We start from the raw sequence: 16,308 nt of genomic DNA, 5'->3' as shown, positions 1-16,308 counted from the left end.
GAAAAGATGCTAAGAACTGGTGTTACTAACATAAAATATGATAAATTGAATTACCGTCTGATGTTACCCCTGCGTCCGAAATATCCCCACTTTACGGTACGTACATTTTCTAAGAGAATTACTACCCTGATCCTAAGCTCAGCCTAAACCCATTCCAGCTAAGGCTTGCTGAAAATTCAAGTTTCCAGCAGGCAACACCACAGACAGTTCAAAAATCTCTATTCTTAATGTGTTTAGTAAATGACGTTTTAACTTATGTGTAGTAATACTTTACATTAAGGGGACACTCAACTATATTTTGGAACTTTTTTCCTATTTGACCAATCTTTTTCAAAATTTGGAGAAAAAGTTTAATATACACATGGAAAGTAACATGCAAAATCTCAGCTCATTAGATCCAATACTTTTCAAAATAAAAAATATTTCAATTTTTAATCAATCATTAATTGAAATATCACTTTTAATTATCATTTTTTTTTATTTTTTGGCTTTGTGCATTTGAATGTGACTTCTCAATGAATAGGGGAAGAATTCTGCTTATTAATTTAGTTCTGTCACGTAAATTAGTGTAGAAATTTAATTTTTCATTTCTATGACACTTTTTCTCCAATTTTTAAGTTGAGTGTCTCCTTAATCACTGGACAAGATCAAAATATTGTGGTTAAAAAATTTGTTCCTATATTCCGCACATGTTAAGATTATTAAAAAAATTGGTATTGAGGGGAGAAAAAGTGTCATAGAAATGAAAAATTAAATTTCTACACTAATTTACGTGACAGAACTAAATCAATATGCAGAATTCTTCCCCTATTCATTGAGAAGTCACAGTCAAATGCACAAAGCCAAAAAATAAAAAATGATAATTGAAAGTGGTATTTCAATTAATGATTGATTAAAAATTGAAATATTTTTTATTTTGAAAAGTATTGGATCTAATGAGCTGAGATTTTGCATGTTACTTTCCATGTGTATATTAAACTTTTTTCTCCAAATTTGAAAAAGATTGGTCAAATAGGAAAAGAGTTCCAAAATATAGTTGAGTGTCCCGTTAATAGTTTATGGTTTGTCGAATCACCGTTACTGCGCTGTCTCCGTAAACAGCGTATGGAAGCTCGCCGCCGATAGCCAAAGTTGTCGCTGTGCGGCAGGAGATAATTTTTTCATTAGGTATGTTAATAGTAAAATGATCCAACATACGATTTAGGTATAAGCTCGACTTACATTATTCTCATTTTCATGTACCTTTATTGGGAAAGTTTTGCTTCTTTGCCCTTCTTTATGCACCTTTCATATACACATCATTATGACATTCTTTCTGCCTTATAGGTAATTTAAAAAACATAAGTTCATATAAAAGTTCCATGCTTTCCTACATTGTTACCGAGTTTGAGGCTCTATATGGAATTAGAGTTGATGCGAACCAATTAGAGAGTATCATTGAAAACGCGTTGTTCTATTTATATAGAGCCCTAATAAAAAATAACCTATAGCAGAGACATAACGCATTTTCAATCTAGACGTTTCCTGCAAATATTTTTGTCTTCAAAGTAGGTAAATTGGTGCGGCGAGAATTAGCTAACCAGTAATTTGTTCCGGATTCCCACAATGGGGAAGAGAACACTTTAAAGGTGTAAATCTATGAGATGGACCTCCAATTTTATTTCATTTATGAAGAAAGCCATGATAGTGAACTTCAGGGAACTTTTTTTAAATTTTACCGTAAAAATGTATGGAAAATGTAAAAAATGGCAAAATAGGCAATTATATGCAATATTAAATCAAATTATTAAAATACGCATTTAAAAAACTGTTTAAATATGCAAAATATGCAAAGTACAATTGGTCTTATTGGATTATTATTCTTTTTTTTTTATGGAACTCAAAGATATAATCTGTGCATACTTGTAGAAATAAAAGATGCATTTTCACGCAAATTCTCGGTCTCCTCATATCCCAGCTCTCAAAATATCGTAAGCAGGTATAACTTAGACATGTTATTCATAAGATGGTGATTATTTCTTGTACTCTTTTACAACAATGGTATTACTCGTTGCACGAATGATTGCCGGCGGCCAGTAGGCGAACTAAAGCATAAACGCTGCGTAGGAGATAGGTAACGCAGCGCCAATGCCTCTCTCGAAATCGACTATCATTCGTGCAACGAGTAATATTTTGTGCTATTCTTTTTCTTTAGATTTGCTCAGTATTTTATTGAAAACACGCATTTGTGATGTAATGAAACAGTTCGTTGCTAGTTATGTTTGAAAATGATAAAGTTCTTTTGTGCGAGGTCGTGCGTATTTGCTTGGTTTCCGCACAAAACCAACCCGCGGTAAGTCTAAAATTCCACATTCAGTATTCCCAACCGAACACACATAACAATTTCCCTCTTCTTACCGCTTAAGTGACATATTGATTTTACTGCTTTAGGCTTTTAACATATTACTTTTAGAGACGTTCAATATAGTAATAATTGTAAATTGGAAACTTACCACTGCAATTTCACCTAAATTTGACTGTTAATTATTGTTTTTAAATATTTGCAAAAATTAAGTAAGCTCTACAACTCCACTAAAGTTACTGCATTTCGTGATGCATGTGACATTAAGGAAGCCGTTTGTTTTAAGTTTGCATTTATAAACTGGGGGAAAAAAAGACAGACGTATATCACGGCCTGCTGGAGTATAGTAAACACAGAAAATATTTTAAAGCAACAATGTTGAAGATAGATATTTTTGTTTTCCAAAATTGCCGTCATTGAACAGAAACCAAGATGGAGATTTCATTGCAACTAATTAGAAATTCCTCTTTCAGGTATGTAATAAACGATCTTCGCACAAAATAATGTACGATACACGAGCGGTATGTTTTCTTTCAATTCTCGGAAATTAAAAAAGCTCAACTACGTTTCGCTTTTTCAAACTTTTCCTCGAACATGAAAACTTCAACATACCGCTCTTGTAACGCATATTACTATTTCCTGCATAGGCCTATATTGTTTTACTAAATGACCTATTTTAAAGCGAAAGTCTTGCTATATGAATGTACTTGTTAAGTGTCTTGCGAACAATCGTACGACGAGTGCCTTACGTGAACAAATAAAAAAAATAGTCCTACCAATTCAATTTGAAATGTGCTTAGTGAGAAAATAGGATTACATAAATGAATAACTAATTTAGTACATACAAAGAGTGGATGGATATATCTGAAATAAATGCCAATTATGTACGAAAAGAGGAAAGAAACGTGGGACGACCAAAGAAGAGATGGTTTGAGCAATTTGAGTCGCAACGGGCTCAAAGTTCAGTGCTTGAATATGTTGACGTATAATTGTTGTGTTTTGTTTCGTTTGACTTCGTGTACCATTTAACACGAATGGCTAGGACTAGGCCTACTTGTTTGACCGCGCCTGTTAAGTGCGTTCTGGACAGTCGTACGCCGAGTGCCTTACGTGAAGCGCGGCGAGTCGCCCGGTGGTTGTCGTGGCTAATACTCACTGCATGAGGCACACACACGTTCATGATGAGGGTGTTTCCCTACCTAGGAGCCAGGGGGCCACGCACTCGTTACTCTCCTTGGCGCTCTTGAGGATCGTCTCGGGGAGTGGTAGGGAATGGCGCACCATTGCGCCGTACAGCCCGTACTCCGCCATTATCGTGCTCCGGCCCCAGCACTTCTCGGTTTTGCGCCACTTCGCCCTTCGGTTCTGGAACCAAACCTGTAAAACACAGGACCAATTACAGTATTATTATTACTGTTTACTGAAGCTACGAAGTGAGAAGTAGAAGAGTTTTAATCCCTTTTCTCAAAGCAGCGCGAAGAAATGGACAATTCGCGAAACTTATCAAGGACAAAATTAAGATAAATAATTTGGTTTTTAGTATAGAGGAGTGTCTAGTAACGTTAAAGGAACCGATTGTAAGCTCAGATGAAAACGAAGGAACAAAAAAATTTTTAAGAAAAAATCAAGAATATCGTATCTAAAGGCGAGGTTAGTGACACAAGTGTGGAGAGAGTACGCGAGGCAAATTCAAACGTGTTAAGTTCAGCGAAATTTTCCAGAAAGCAGGCAGTGACATCATCTGAAGAAGAAACAAGAGTGACGCGAACTGAAATACAGCAAGCACAGCAGAACAAGATCTCAGTGCAAGCGAATGGAAATAGTGGACATCAGATGGGAGCAATTCCGAAACGGGTGAAGGAACTAAGATCTAAATCGAGGCTGACGAGAAGTAGAGTAACGCAAGTAGGAGGTAGTTCAGGGAGCAGTGATGAAGGAAGAGGGGAAAACGAGGTGAAAAACAGTATGACGTATGGAAATGTGTGGCGGGGAAATAAATCGTGTGAAAAGAAAACTAAGACCTAAATAAAGTAGCAATGTGGAAAAGTTAGCAGTGAAAAGTGGAAATAGTTAAGAGCTGTAAAGTGAGGGGAAATGTGTCATACAGGAGGGGGATAAAAAATTAGAAGTATAGTATTTTTGGTATAATAATGGGTTAGGAGTAAAGTAGTGGAAGAATTATGACAGACAAGAAAAGACTAGAGGAAGAATTGCAATAGTAAATTAAAAATAAGTAATGTCCTAATTGACTTGTACGAGAGGCGTTGTAAAACGGGGAGACGGCACTGTATACTAATAATGTGAAGTGCCGCCTCACCAAAAAGTATATTGCTTGAAGACAAATATACACATACATTCATTCATTCATTACAGCTGTTTAAGGGAACCCGTTTGTTAAAATTACTGAATATTCGGACTGTATCTCAGCCAAATATTACAAGATCTAAAACTAGAAATCTTCGAGCATAACAGCAGGTGTTTGAGTATCTACAGGGTGGATTAAAAGTCGCTTTCCCCAAACATTTCCTTACATTTAATTACATTCAATTTACATTTGATTACACATTCCTTTACAGATTTTGTTCAAAATAGAGATCCTGTTTACAATTCACAACTTTTAGACACTGGTTTACAGATGACAGAACATAACTCACAACTTTAATCGATTTTCATGAATGACTGTTCGATCATCTGTCGCAACTGATGCAGATCCTGCGGTTTCTGAGCAGAAACATAATTTTCAGATACCACACAGCGAAAAATCACATGGCGTCAGGTCGCATGATCTGGGTGGCCATTTTGTTGTGCCACGACGGCCAATCCATTCAAGGAATTGCTAGTTCGAGAAGTCCCTCACTCCTACTTCAAAATGAGGTGGTGATCCATATTGTCATATTAACTGTATTTCGGCAAAACGAGAGCTGTCTTCAAGACATGACATCTGAAAAACAGTTGACGCACGAACATGGTTGTCAACCCACCACTTATTAGTCTACACCAGCCATTAGTTTATTCAAGTTATGACATCTGTATATGTGTACAGTAAGACCGAATATTGGGGAAAGCGACTTTTGACCCACCTTGTATATTGGTTTAGAATTATGACTGAGTAAAAAATGAGGAATTTAGTATCGAAGACGGACATACACCACTTTTTATCGAGTATTTTTCGCTCTCTTTCCAAATCTCTGGTCTGTTTATTTTAGAAACGGATATTTATATGCTTTGTGAACGTTAAAATATATTGTTATTTTCATAATCTGGCACCTGTATTCATAGTTTCTTTCAAATGCTCGTCTTCCTACACCTCGCTGTTCTTCTTTACCTGTCTCCATTAGTGATGTTGGGCGAACACATCTATCCCTAATCTCACTTCCAGCACAATAAATGAACGACTAGTGTGTAAGCAGAGGTTGTAACTGTGCTTTCGCGAGTCGCCACCAGATGTTAGTTCAGCAATCAAATTCCAGTGGTACCAACTTGCTCGCCGTGAGATATACGCATAGTGACCCGTTTTCATTTGACTGCCCCTCATACTTGGAGGATTTAGTGAAGAACTTTTTTCGGAACATGGGAGGAGTTATAGAAGAAGGAAGAAGAATAAGCGCATACGATTTGCTGATGATATGGCGTTGTTACCAGAAGAGGAGGTGATACTTAAGGTATGTTACTGGAGCTAAATGTCATCTGTGAGCATTATTGGATGAAGATAAATGGAAACAAGACGAAGACCATGGTCATAGGAATGAAAGTAAAGAAGGTAAACTTGCGAATTCTAAATGAGGAAAAAGAGCAAGTGGACAGCTTCAAATACTTGGAGCGTAGCTTACTATAAGCAGTAACATGAGCTGCTGCCAGGAAATCAAAAGGAGAATAGGAATGGCAAAGGAAGCTTGTAATAGAAAAAGTAGCTTCTTCTAAGGAGAAAGAACTAAGGAAGAGACTAGTGAAGTGCTCTGTGTGAAGTGCAGCATTATATGGAGCAGAAACATGGACATTACGACGAAGTGAAGAGAAGCGAATAGAAACATTTGAAATGTGGATATGGAGAAGGATGGAGCATGTGAAATGGACAGAATAAGAAGCGAAGCTGTGTTGGAAAGAGTGGATGAAGAAAGAACAATGCTGAAACTGATCAGGAAGACAAGAAGTAATTAGCTGTGTCACTGTCTGAGAAGAAACTTCCTACTCAAGGATGCACTGGAAGGAATGGAGAACGGGAGAAGAGTTCGGAACAGAAGAAAATATCAAGTAGTAGACGATTTTAGGATAATTATATGGATCATACGCGGAGACTAAGAGGAAGGCAGAAAATGGAAAAAACTGGAGAATGCTGGATTTGCAGTGAAAGATCTGCCCTTGAATAGAGCACTACTAATGAATGAATAAATGCTTTAAAATTACTTTTTCCACCTATATGACATATTTCCAGGATCTGATGTTACATCCTTTTTCCGGGTCGATCTTGAATTTGTTATTATTATTATTACTATTATTGTTATTATCATTATTATTATTAATATTATTATTATTATTATTATTATTATTATTATCATCATCATTATTATCATTATTATTTATGTCTTTATGCCAAACTTCTTGAACTTGACTACTTATTCTTATGTAAGGCCTTAAAGGGTGATATTGACTGTGAATCCTTCATATACAATATCTACCTTCGGGCCCCTTCGAATGCTTTAAGATTTCAAGAATTTTTTTTATACCTATAAGCCTAAATCTCTCTCTCCAGTTGTCAGATGCATGAAAGCTGGCAATTTACATTATATTAATTCAGATCCGTTTAATGTATAGTTTGTTGTTTTGCTATTCTTATACAGAAACATCATTTTATTTTTATTAACATTTTTAATATTAACCTGGCTATACATTTAGAGAACCGGAAATACAGTTTGCTACCCCCTTCCATAACTGTAGTTCGATGATACTGGCGTAAAACACAAACAAATCACTCTGCTAGGTATAGGAGGGAAGAAAAGTAGTTCATCCATTTACGTAAACTAGGAAATATCGCGATTTTGAGTTCGATAATTTTCATTACGTTTTTGTTTAATCAAAATATAGTACAGTATTGACAATAAGTGTTTTTACTACGAACTGAGCTATCCATTCGGACTGAGCTATCCATTCATTATGCAGTGTATATTATACACTGTCTGCAGCACATTAGCGTACGATATAGAGAATGAAGTTAAATTGAAAAATACTCTTAATATGAATATTTAAACACATTTTTGAAAATGGTGGCCGTTCATTTCGATACAGGCTTCAGTTCTTTTGTGCATATTATCGCACTATAGATTACTGCATCTAATTCCAATTGTCAGTTTCGGCCTTCGTACTAGTAACTCATGTTGAAATAATTCTGTACCTACTCTATAAAAGAGTACCTTACGTACTGTAAATTCAATCTTCACTTCTGCCCGACCCGAAAATATAAAATTACTCAGACATGCTATCTATTGTCCGTCCAAGTGGTTATGCCGCAAGATCGTAGAAAGGGAGGAAATCACGTGATAGTTAATTACTTAACGAGGCCCTTTTATTTAAGTTATTTTAAACAGTTGTATAATATTACGTAAACGTCCAATTCCTAACAGAAATTAATGTTTTCAGAAAAGAGCTAAGACAGCCCAGCTTTTACAGAGAGGCCAACAGAAACAGGTGGGGGAAATCTGGTTGCGACGTAGGCAAACGGATAGTACCTGTGCGAAAATATGATTCAATATTGAAAGCTCTTTCGTCACTGGAAAACACGAACATATTTCTGGAACGTACTATACTCGCTAACTCAGTGCTGTTTACGCTATGTGTCTTGAATCTGTGTGGAGGAACTTCATTAGTAGAAGGGGTGGGAGTGAAGTACATTCAAAAACTCAGGTACAATAAAAATTGAAGTAAAAATAAAATGATGTCCCTGTATTAAGCATATTCATTTCAATTTCATTCGTTTGTGTTGTTTTTAGCTTTTCTGTATCATATATTTTTGTAGTTATCTATTCATTTTGTCATTACTGTTTTTTGTATTTGTCTCTAATTTAATAATTATTTGTGTGTACTGTTTTTGTTATTCCTTGTACACTGTAAATCTTGTGCTGAACTGTTATTGGCCCCAGGCTGTTGTACAGCACAATAAATATTATTAAATAAAAATAAATAAAAATTATTATTATTATTATTATTATTATTATTATTATTATTATTAATATTAATATAGTCATTCTTTATTTATAAACGAGATATCTTAACATTCCAAAATATGACGTCGTTACAGCTAATCCACTCAGTTCGAAGTCGACAACACGTAAGACGCGTTCAGGGTCTTGGAGCCCTCGAGATGAGGTGGAATCTTTATCTGATTTCCATCTCAGTAAATGTGAAGAACTGACTTCGCTTAAGCACCGATAAATCTGGAAGTTTGCTGCAGTTGAAGCTGTAGTTTTTGATTCACTGCGAGATGGGGTAACATTTATAATAGTTACGAACGATCCACTGGGCCACTGCAATAACCCTAAGAACTAGGAAAGCAGGAGAAGCTGAATAAGACTTCTGCCTGGAATATTCAGGTGCTAGGAAAACAGAAGTTACCAAGCAGTGCAAACTTGATTAGCCATTGTCATCTTCAGTGATTTAGGATCTTATTAAACAACGTTGGCAAATTATTTATTGCTTATGCTGGACTTAAAAACTTGGATAACAGCTACCTTTGTATCAGGGGCGGCTCTACAATAAGAACTGCAGAGCTGCAGAACCGCCATTTAAATGGACCTGAAAAAATTAAAAATGTAAAACGTGCTTTTACGTAATCTAGTTCATTGTTTCATTTATATTTCCAATTCATTCTCCTTCGATTCGAGATTTTACTGTCTGTAGGAGCCTTGAACTGCTCGAGAATTTTAGCTGTAGTGTACATTTCGGATCTGTAATCGGCAGCTCCTGAAGCTCAACGTAGGTTGTCGGCAGCAGAAAACTGGTTTTCTTCACGTCCCGTAAGACTGCATTAGAGCTGCAACCGAAGCAACTCTCTCCGAATATACAAAAGAACCGCGAACATCTTCATCTCTTTATGACCTGCGTTAGAACACATAGGCATGGATAAATATATAATAGGATGCGAAACTCAATGAGTTTCTCGTAACACATACTAGAGGCGCTGTTGTAGAAATTGATCTTGCTGCCATCTATTTCTGGGAGGAGCGTTATTACATCTAGCAGCGCACCAAGTGGCGAAAAGAGTAATTACTCCATGCATTTAGCAGCGCACCTGGTGACGAAAATGTTAAACTGTGCAGAAAGTATTCCCTCCCACCCTCATCGATATTCAAAACTAACCCAATTTAAAATAACATATTTACGGTTTTATTAATCACAGCATATTCTACTGAAAATTCTTACCGGAGCCAACAGGAAGATAAAAGAGACGATGTGTTTTACACTACCCGATTAAAATATAACCAGACAGAGACAAAAAATAAAGCAAAAGGTTAGATAATTGGGATTGTATTCTTTTGGTATGGAAAAGTCTGCAAGAACTACTTAGATAGTTCAATTTATTATATTACTATTACTTTACAATACATTCAACAACACTATATTTACAACGTCCATAAACATCACTGTTTAACATAAACTGCTTATACACACACCCGTATCACTTTATGTTCACTTATTAGCAAGTTTCAGTCCGCCATCTTCATCTTCGACTCTCCCGTACAGCAATATCTCGAACGGATAAATAGAGAACTCCCGGTAATGTACCCAACACGTAGTTCTAATATTCACCACCTACGACGTTGGGCGCTGATCACCTTATTTCAAACCCCCAAATCCAGATGGTGCTGACCGCAGTTTCGCATCCTATTATATATTTATCCATGACATAGGCTTCTGGACTACTGTATATCATTACTGTTCCAGTGTGTTATATACTGTGGGTGGTGTCATATGATTAGTCAGTGTGTCTAAGGAAATATTTTATATTAAAAATGAATGAAATGAAAACCTAATCGACCAACCCTTTTCGAAATTAAAAGTGAAATTGCATGTTAACTTAAGAAATTAAGACATCCTACACAAAATTTAAATATTGCAATTTTTGGAAAAAGTCGAGGAAATCATGTAGCCTACCAGTCATTTTAATACCGAAATGTGTAATGGAAACGACTGGTTTTCTGCTGCGCTCGTGAAAACGCTTTCTGTATTCTGTTTAGAGGAGAAAATACATGGACAAACACCAGAGTGAAGGATTTAGTTAATTTGACTTAAAACTATAAAAGCATGTGAGGCACATCTCCACTACGTGACTAGTTGTACCAGGTGGGAGAGGTGTAGCGCACGTATGGTTGGTGTACAATTTCGGGTGCACAGTCAACTTCGAGAAGGGGCTGTAATTACACGCGTTATCCGATTTAGATGCAATAAATAGCATGCGTTTGCTAAATACACTATATTTCATGCAGAACTGCGAACCTTTGTAACCGCGAGCCGCTACTGCTTTGTATTCACCAACAAAATTCTATGTTAATTGAGGTTATCTGGGTTTAAAACTTTACCGGAGAAATGTTGGCCGACACTACAGGGAAAACTAAGCTAACTGGAATATTTAATTAATGAGAGAGAGCAGATAGTGACTAGGAATATGACCAAGAGTGTAAAAGAAGGCGTCCTAGGTGGTATGATATATATCACAGTATTTCTTATATATATTGTGACAGCCACCTCGAGACTCGAACACGCTTCCCGCAAGAGAGCAGGTCACGCGCGAGTCGACACGGGCTCCACAGAGCACTGGGGTTCGAACACGCGTCCGACGAAACGCTGGTACGGAGAGCGTCTGCATGCTGAAGGGCAGAGGGGGTGTATTACGGCGCGCGGCGGAGAGGAGAAGCTAAGTCGTCCGTGTTTTGGACGGGTTGCGCGCGCATCTGGTGCTGGCAGAGAGGAGAGGGATCTGGATTGTTCTCTGGAGTGCTATCTCTGGTTACGCGTGGAACTTTCCAGGCTACGTCGCTGTGGTTATAAAAGAAGAAACGCGAGTGAACTCGGACAGTGTGATTCATGATTAGTTTAGTCAGTAAGCCAGTGAACAGAGCAAGCCAGCCAATCTTGTGTACCGGAGTTCGACTTGAGTGTGCGTCCGCAACTGTGTCAGCATCCGAAGGCCTGAGTTCGAGTGCAGTGGACCGCAGTTGGAGGGACCTGAGTTCGAGTGCAGTGGACCGCAGTTGGAGGGACCTGAGTTCGAGTATAGTGGACTGTCTCTGAAGGTCTGTGGTTCGAGATACTGTGAACTCGAGTGACTGAGCTAGAAGAACTGTGAACTGAGAACTGACAGTTCTGATTTGTAAATAGTGCTTTGTAAATATTATTAAGATTAACAGTTCATTGTTGTTCGTAATAGTCCAAGTAAACTGTCATTGTCGTCTGTGGAGTGCACTAACGAATACTGTGTTACTGTGTGGAGAGCAAATCCTATTGTTGAGATAATAAAATTACATTGTTGTTTAGTAATAAAAACGTTACAATATATATATATATATATATATATATATATATATATATATAGTCGCATCGTATACGTTAGGGGGTGAAACCATTCCGGAAGTTAACAAATGTAAATACCTCGGAATAACATTTAGCAGCGATCTCGGATGGGGGGAACACGTTACAGACACAGCGGGAAAAGCATGGAGAGTGTTACACTTTGTGATGAGGGTACTAAGAAAAGGTTCTGATAAATCCAAAGAGATTGCATATAAATCACTAGTACGTCCAGTAATGGAATACGGTGCTGCATGTTGGGATCCTTACAGATTAGAACATATTACGACACTGGAAAAGATTAAAAAAGGGCTCTTAAGTGTTGTCCGAAAAATTCACCATTAAAATGGGACACACTCACGGACAGGAGAACGCGAATTCGATTATGCGCACTGTTCAAAACATACAGAGGTGAGCCTGCCTGGAGAGAAATAAAAAATAGGTTGCAGCCGCCAAATTACTCTTCAAGGAACGACCACTCATATAAATTGAGGGAAAGAAGGCAAGAGGACGGACACTGGAAAGTTTTCTTTTCTCAATCGTACTATCAGGGACTGGAATGCTTTACCTGCAGACTTACTAAAGGCTTTACCAACAACCAAAAATGTATTTAAAAATAGGCTTGAGGACCTTACTAATAGACGGTAATTATACACAGTATTTAAAGGGTGTAAATGATATGTTGTTATTGAAGTGTTGTATCAGTGAAGAATTATGTTGTGTCAGTGAAGTGTGTTGTATCAGTGAAGAAGTATGTCGTGTCAGTGAAGTGTGTTGTATCAGTGAAGAAGTATATCGTGTCAGTGAAGTGTGCTGTGTAAGTGAAACGTGTTCCTCTCAGTGAAGCTTTATAGTTTATAGTGGCAGTGCGTAGTATTTGAACAGTGAAATGTTTTTGAAGTGTTAGTGAAATCAGGATAGAATCAGTGAAATGTGTCGTAGTTCCAGTGCAGTGAGTGAGTTGACAGCGAAATGAGTGTAATTTGAAAGGTACTTGTGCAGATATGAACATATCATACTCGTGGGTTTTAGTTCGATCTTAGTTTTAAGATACAAATTAGTTTTATTTCAAATGTTATTTTAAGTGATCGTTTTAGTATATTCCCTGTTATTATTATTATTATTATTATTATTATTATTATTATTAATTATTGTTAGTATTAATTATTATTATTATTAATTGTATTTTTAATTAATAAGTTTATTATTGTCATTATTGAGTGTAATTAGTTACCACTGCCACCGGGTATATACCCACTGCAGTGTGAATAAATACATACATACATATAGGTGGACCTCACTCATAAGTTCTTGGAAAACATCTACAATATCCGTGTGTATTGCAGGAACCGCCATCTTGCACTCTTGAGCCTTAACTGGAGTTTAAACGGCAGAGAACTGCCGATCAAGTTAAACTCTAGTTAACTCAAGATTAACTGGTAGTTAAGGTTTATAATACGAAGCAGAACGAAAAACTTCAGTTTAAATTGAACGGTTTAAACGACGTTTATAATATCGGCCCTAAAAGTTGCATTATGATATGAGCCGTTCAGAGCAGAAGTGGTGTAAGTCAAAATTGGGTATTGAGGTTTAAAGTAAAAATTCTGTAAAATACAGCGCAAAGTAGCAATTAATATGTCCTTCGTGCTATCCACTGACTACTAATAGTTTAAATAAATTGAATATTAATTGCTACTTTGCGCTGTATTTTATAGAATTTTTACATTAAACCTCATTACCCAATTTTGACTTATGCCACTTCTGCTCTGAACGGCTCAATTATTTCCTATTATTCTTTCTGTGCTTCGTATGAAACGTTTAATGACCGAAAATAGTCTGGAATGAAAACTTAGTTTCAGAAAACCATGATAATAAATGGTGTGGTGAATACAGAACTGAGCGTTATCAAAGATAATGATACTATCAAAGATTCACAAATCTCAGATAACAGCAAATATTAATGGCGTTTGGTGAATGTGAGGCTAAAGTGGTTGTTACGGTATTTAAAGTGCGTTAGTATTGTCTTCATTATAATGTATTTATTACTCCATTCGCAAAATAGTTCTAATAAATATATTTGCCACAAGCAGTAATAAAAGGCAGGATTTGTATTAGAAATAAAATATGACTTTATGACTTAAATGTAGTTCTGTTTATAAGTATGCTTAAGGATGTAATTATTTGACTTATTTGAACTGTTGTATCAGTGAAGCGAGGTGAGTCAGTGAAGTTATGGTTTTACAGTGCAGTGAACAGTTCCGATCAGTGATAATTTATAGCGTCAATGAAATGTGTTCTATAGTGTCAATGAAATGTGTGCTAAAGTGTCAGTGAAATGCGTCATAGTGCCACTACAGGGAATGAGATGAGAGTAAAGTGAAAGACTATTGAAACTTATGTAGGACCTATACATAATAATGTAGGTTATAATATAAAATTAGGTATTTTATTTATGTTTTATTATTATTGTGTTAAATTATATTGTGTATTCTTATTGTATTGTGTATAAAATTGTAGGCCTATTGTGTATTGTATAATTGTATTGTGTATTGTAAATATTGCTTATCATTTCTTTATTGTGTGTTGTTTATATTGTGTATACCACTGCCACCGGGTGCATGCCCACTTGCAGTGTAAATAAATACATACGTACATACATATACTTTTTTTTTTTTTTTTTTTCAAAATTCAGTTCACTGTGCAATGATGAAGCGTTTCCCACATAACTCATTTCTCTTATGAAATTTTTTGTGTGCATTTATGCATGTCATATCTACAATATGATGCAAGATCACTTCTCTACCTTTGATAGATTGTCTGACAAAAATAAATTCCTTTAAAAAAGATCAAATATCAGTATTTTCTCCTAATAAAAAATAAAAAAAATATTATTTATTAAGAGATGTAGTTGAAAGAGCATGATATTGTAAACATGAGTTTCAGCAATAAAATAAAAGAAAGAGAACATGAAAAAGTTAACTAGTTTATGAGTTATGAGGGAAACGCTTCATCACTTCACATTTTGAATTTTGAAAATATATATATATATATATATAATTCTTTTAAATCGTAAAAGTATTTTTTTCATATAGCAGATGGACAGTATTTTATACATACCAATTTTCATTTTTGTCCAAGATACAATAATGGAGGAAAAAAATGTTGAATATTTTACTGCTGTAACCTGTACCTAACCCCTTAATTCCGTAATGAAACACATCTTGTGTATTCTTATTGTATTGTGTATAAAATTGTATATGTGTTGTAAATTGTATTGTAGTATTGTAGATTTTATTGTGTATTGCTTATCATTTTATTGTGTATTGTTAATATTGTATATACCACTGCCACCGGGTGCTTGCCCACTTGCAGTGTAAATAAATACATACGTACATATCTTTCATAGTTTGGCAGCAATCAGAATAAAATGTAGGAGCTTACCTGGCTTAGGCACCGGAGGGATTCGAACCCTCGATCTCCTGTTTACTAGACAGGCGCTTTAACCAACTAAGCCACGGCGCCGCTGTGGACGCGCGTTTCTGCACAGAGCTGTTGCAGATTTTGTGGTGTCCCTGCGAACTGGTTGCCCTCCCCTCCGGCGGCTGGTCATAAACCCCGTGCCTTTCTACTGACTCACTCGACGCGCCCCTACGCCGAACAATAAAGGGCCTGCCTGCCTGCACATTATTAGTACTGGCCACGCATTAAGCGATATAATTGACTTTCCATCTTCCCCTTACTTAATAAGGGATGAGAGGAAGCGATAATCTGTCCTCGGATTAAAGCTACACACGGAGTTCACATACAAGTGAAGTGATTGCTTCGATTGCCGGATAGAGGGGAGGATAATCCGCGAATTAACTAAATAAGAAACAAGTCACTCGACTTTGAGACCGTCTTAGCTAAGTTAAGCTAACAGCTTCTCATTTCGAGAGTTCCTACTCCAGTAGCGGCTGGTGGTCAAAATAATGAGTGTGCTACAATTTCTATATCGGCCTACTGTATACACTTATATGTATTTATCTTAATTTGAGACTCGCCTAGTGACGAAATATGAAATCCATACGACGTTCCTTCCTACTGTAGAACCTGTCAATTACCCTGGTGTTAAACCCTTCAACTTGGATATCATACTCTTTTCTATTGACAGTGTTACTTCACAGAATGGATCCTGTAAATTGTTGGAGGCTATGTATCGTAACAATTGAACAGCTCTATCTATATTCCGGAAGGCAGGTGTTCCGTATAGAACTCAAATTTGTGTCTTTAACACTCTTTTGTTCAGTACAGTATAGCTGTTGACAGCAATTTCAAGTTCGCGTTCAGGAAAATTACGCTATCCAAAAATTGCCAGAAAATTTGCTGTTTAACAATTTTGTTGCATCTAGATAGCTTAAAGACTGGAAACG

The 16,308-nt window shown here is 36.4% G+C and overlaps 1 protein-coding gene and 1 non-coding gene across 2 annotated transcripts in view; both read right to left on the bottom strand.

Annotated features, from left to right (window-relative positions):
* LOC138702660 (uncharacterized) overlaps nt 1-16,308 on the bottom strand; it is a 552,147-nt gene that overhangs the window by 25,581 nt on the left and 510,258 nt on the right. Inside the window, exon 8 of the mRNA XM_069829987.1 lies at nt 3,541-3,718. Within this exon, the coding sequence (XP_069686088.1) occupies nt 3,541-3,718 (178 nt within the window). The remainder of the gene's footprint in view (nt 1-3,540; nt 3,719-16,308) is intronic.
* On the bottom strand, nt 15,348-15,421 carry TRNAT-AGU (transfer RNA threonine (anticodon AGU)). The gene has a single exon. It is a non-coding gene; the product is annotated as a tRNA-Thr (tRNA).

The sequence above is a fragment of the Periplaneta americana genome, chromosome 7 (assembly GCF_040183065.1).
Source record: "Periplaneta americana isolate PAMFEO1 chromosome 7, P.americana_PAMFEO1_priV1, whole genome shotgun sequence".
Lineage (NCBI taxonomy): Eukaryota > Metazoa > Arthropoda > Insecta > Blattodea > Blattidae > Periplaneta > Periplaneta americana.
The sequence above is the reverse complement of the archived record's forward strand: the minus strand, read 5'-3'. Positions and strand labels throughout refer to the sequence as shown.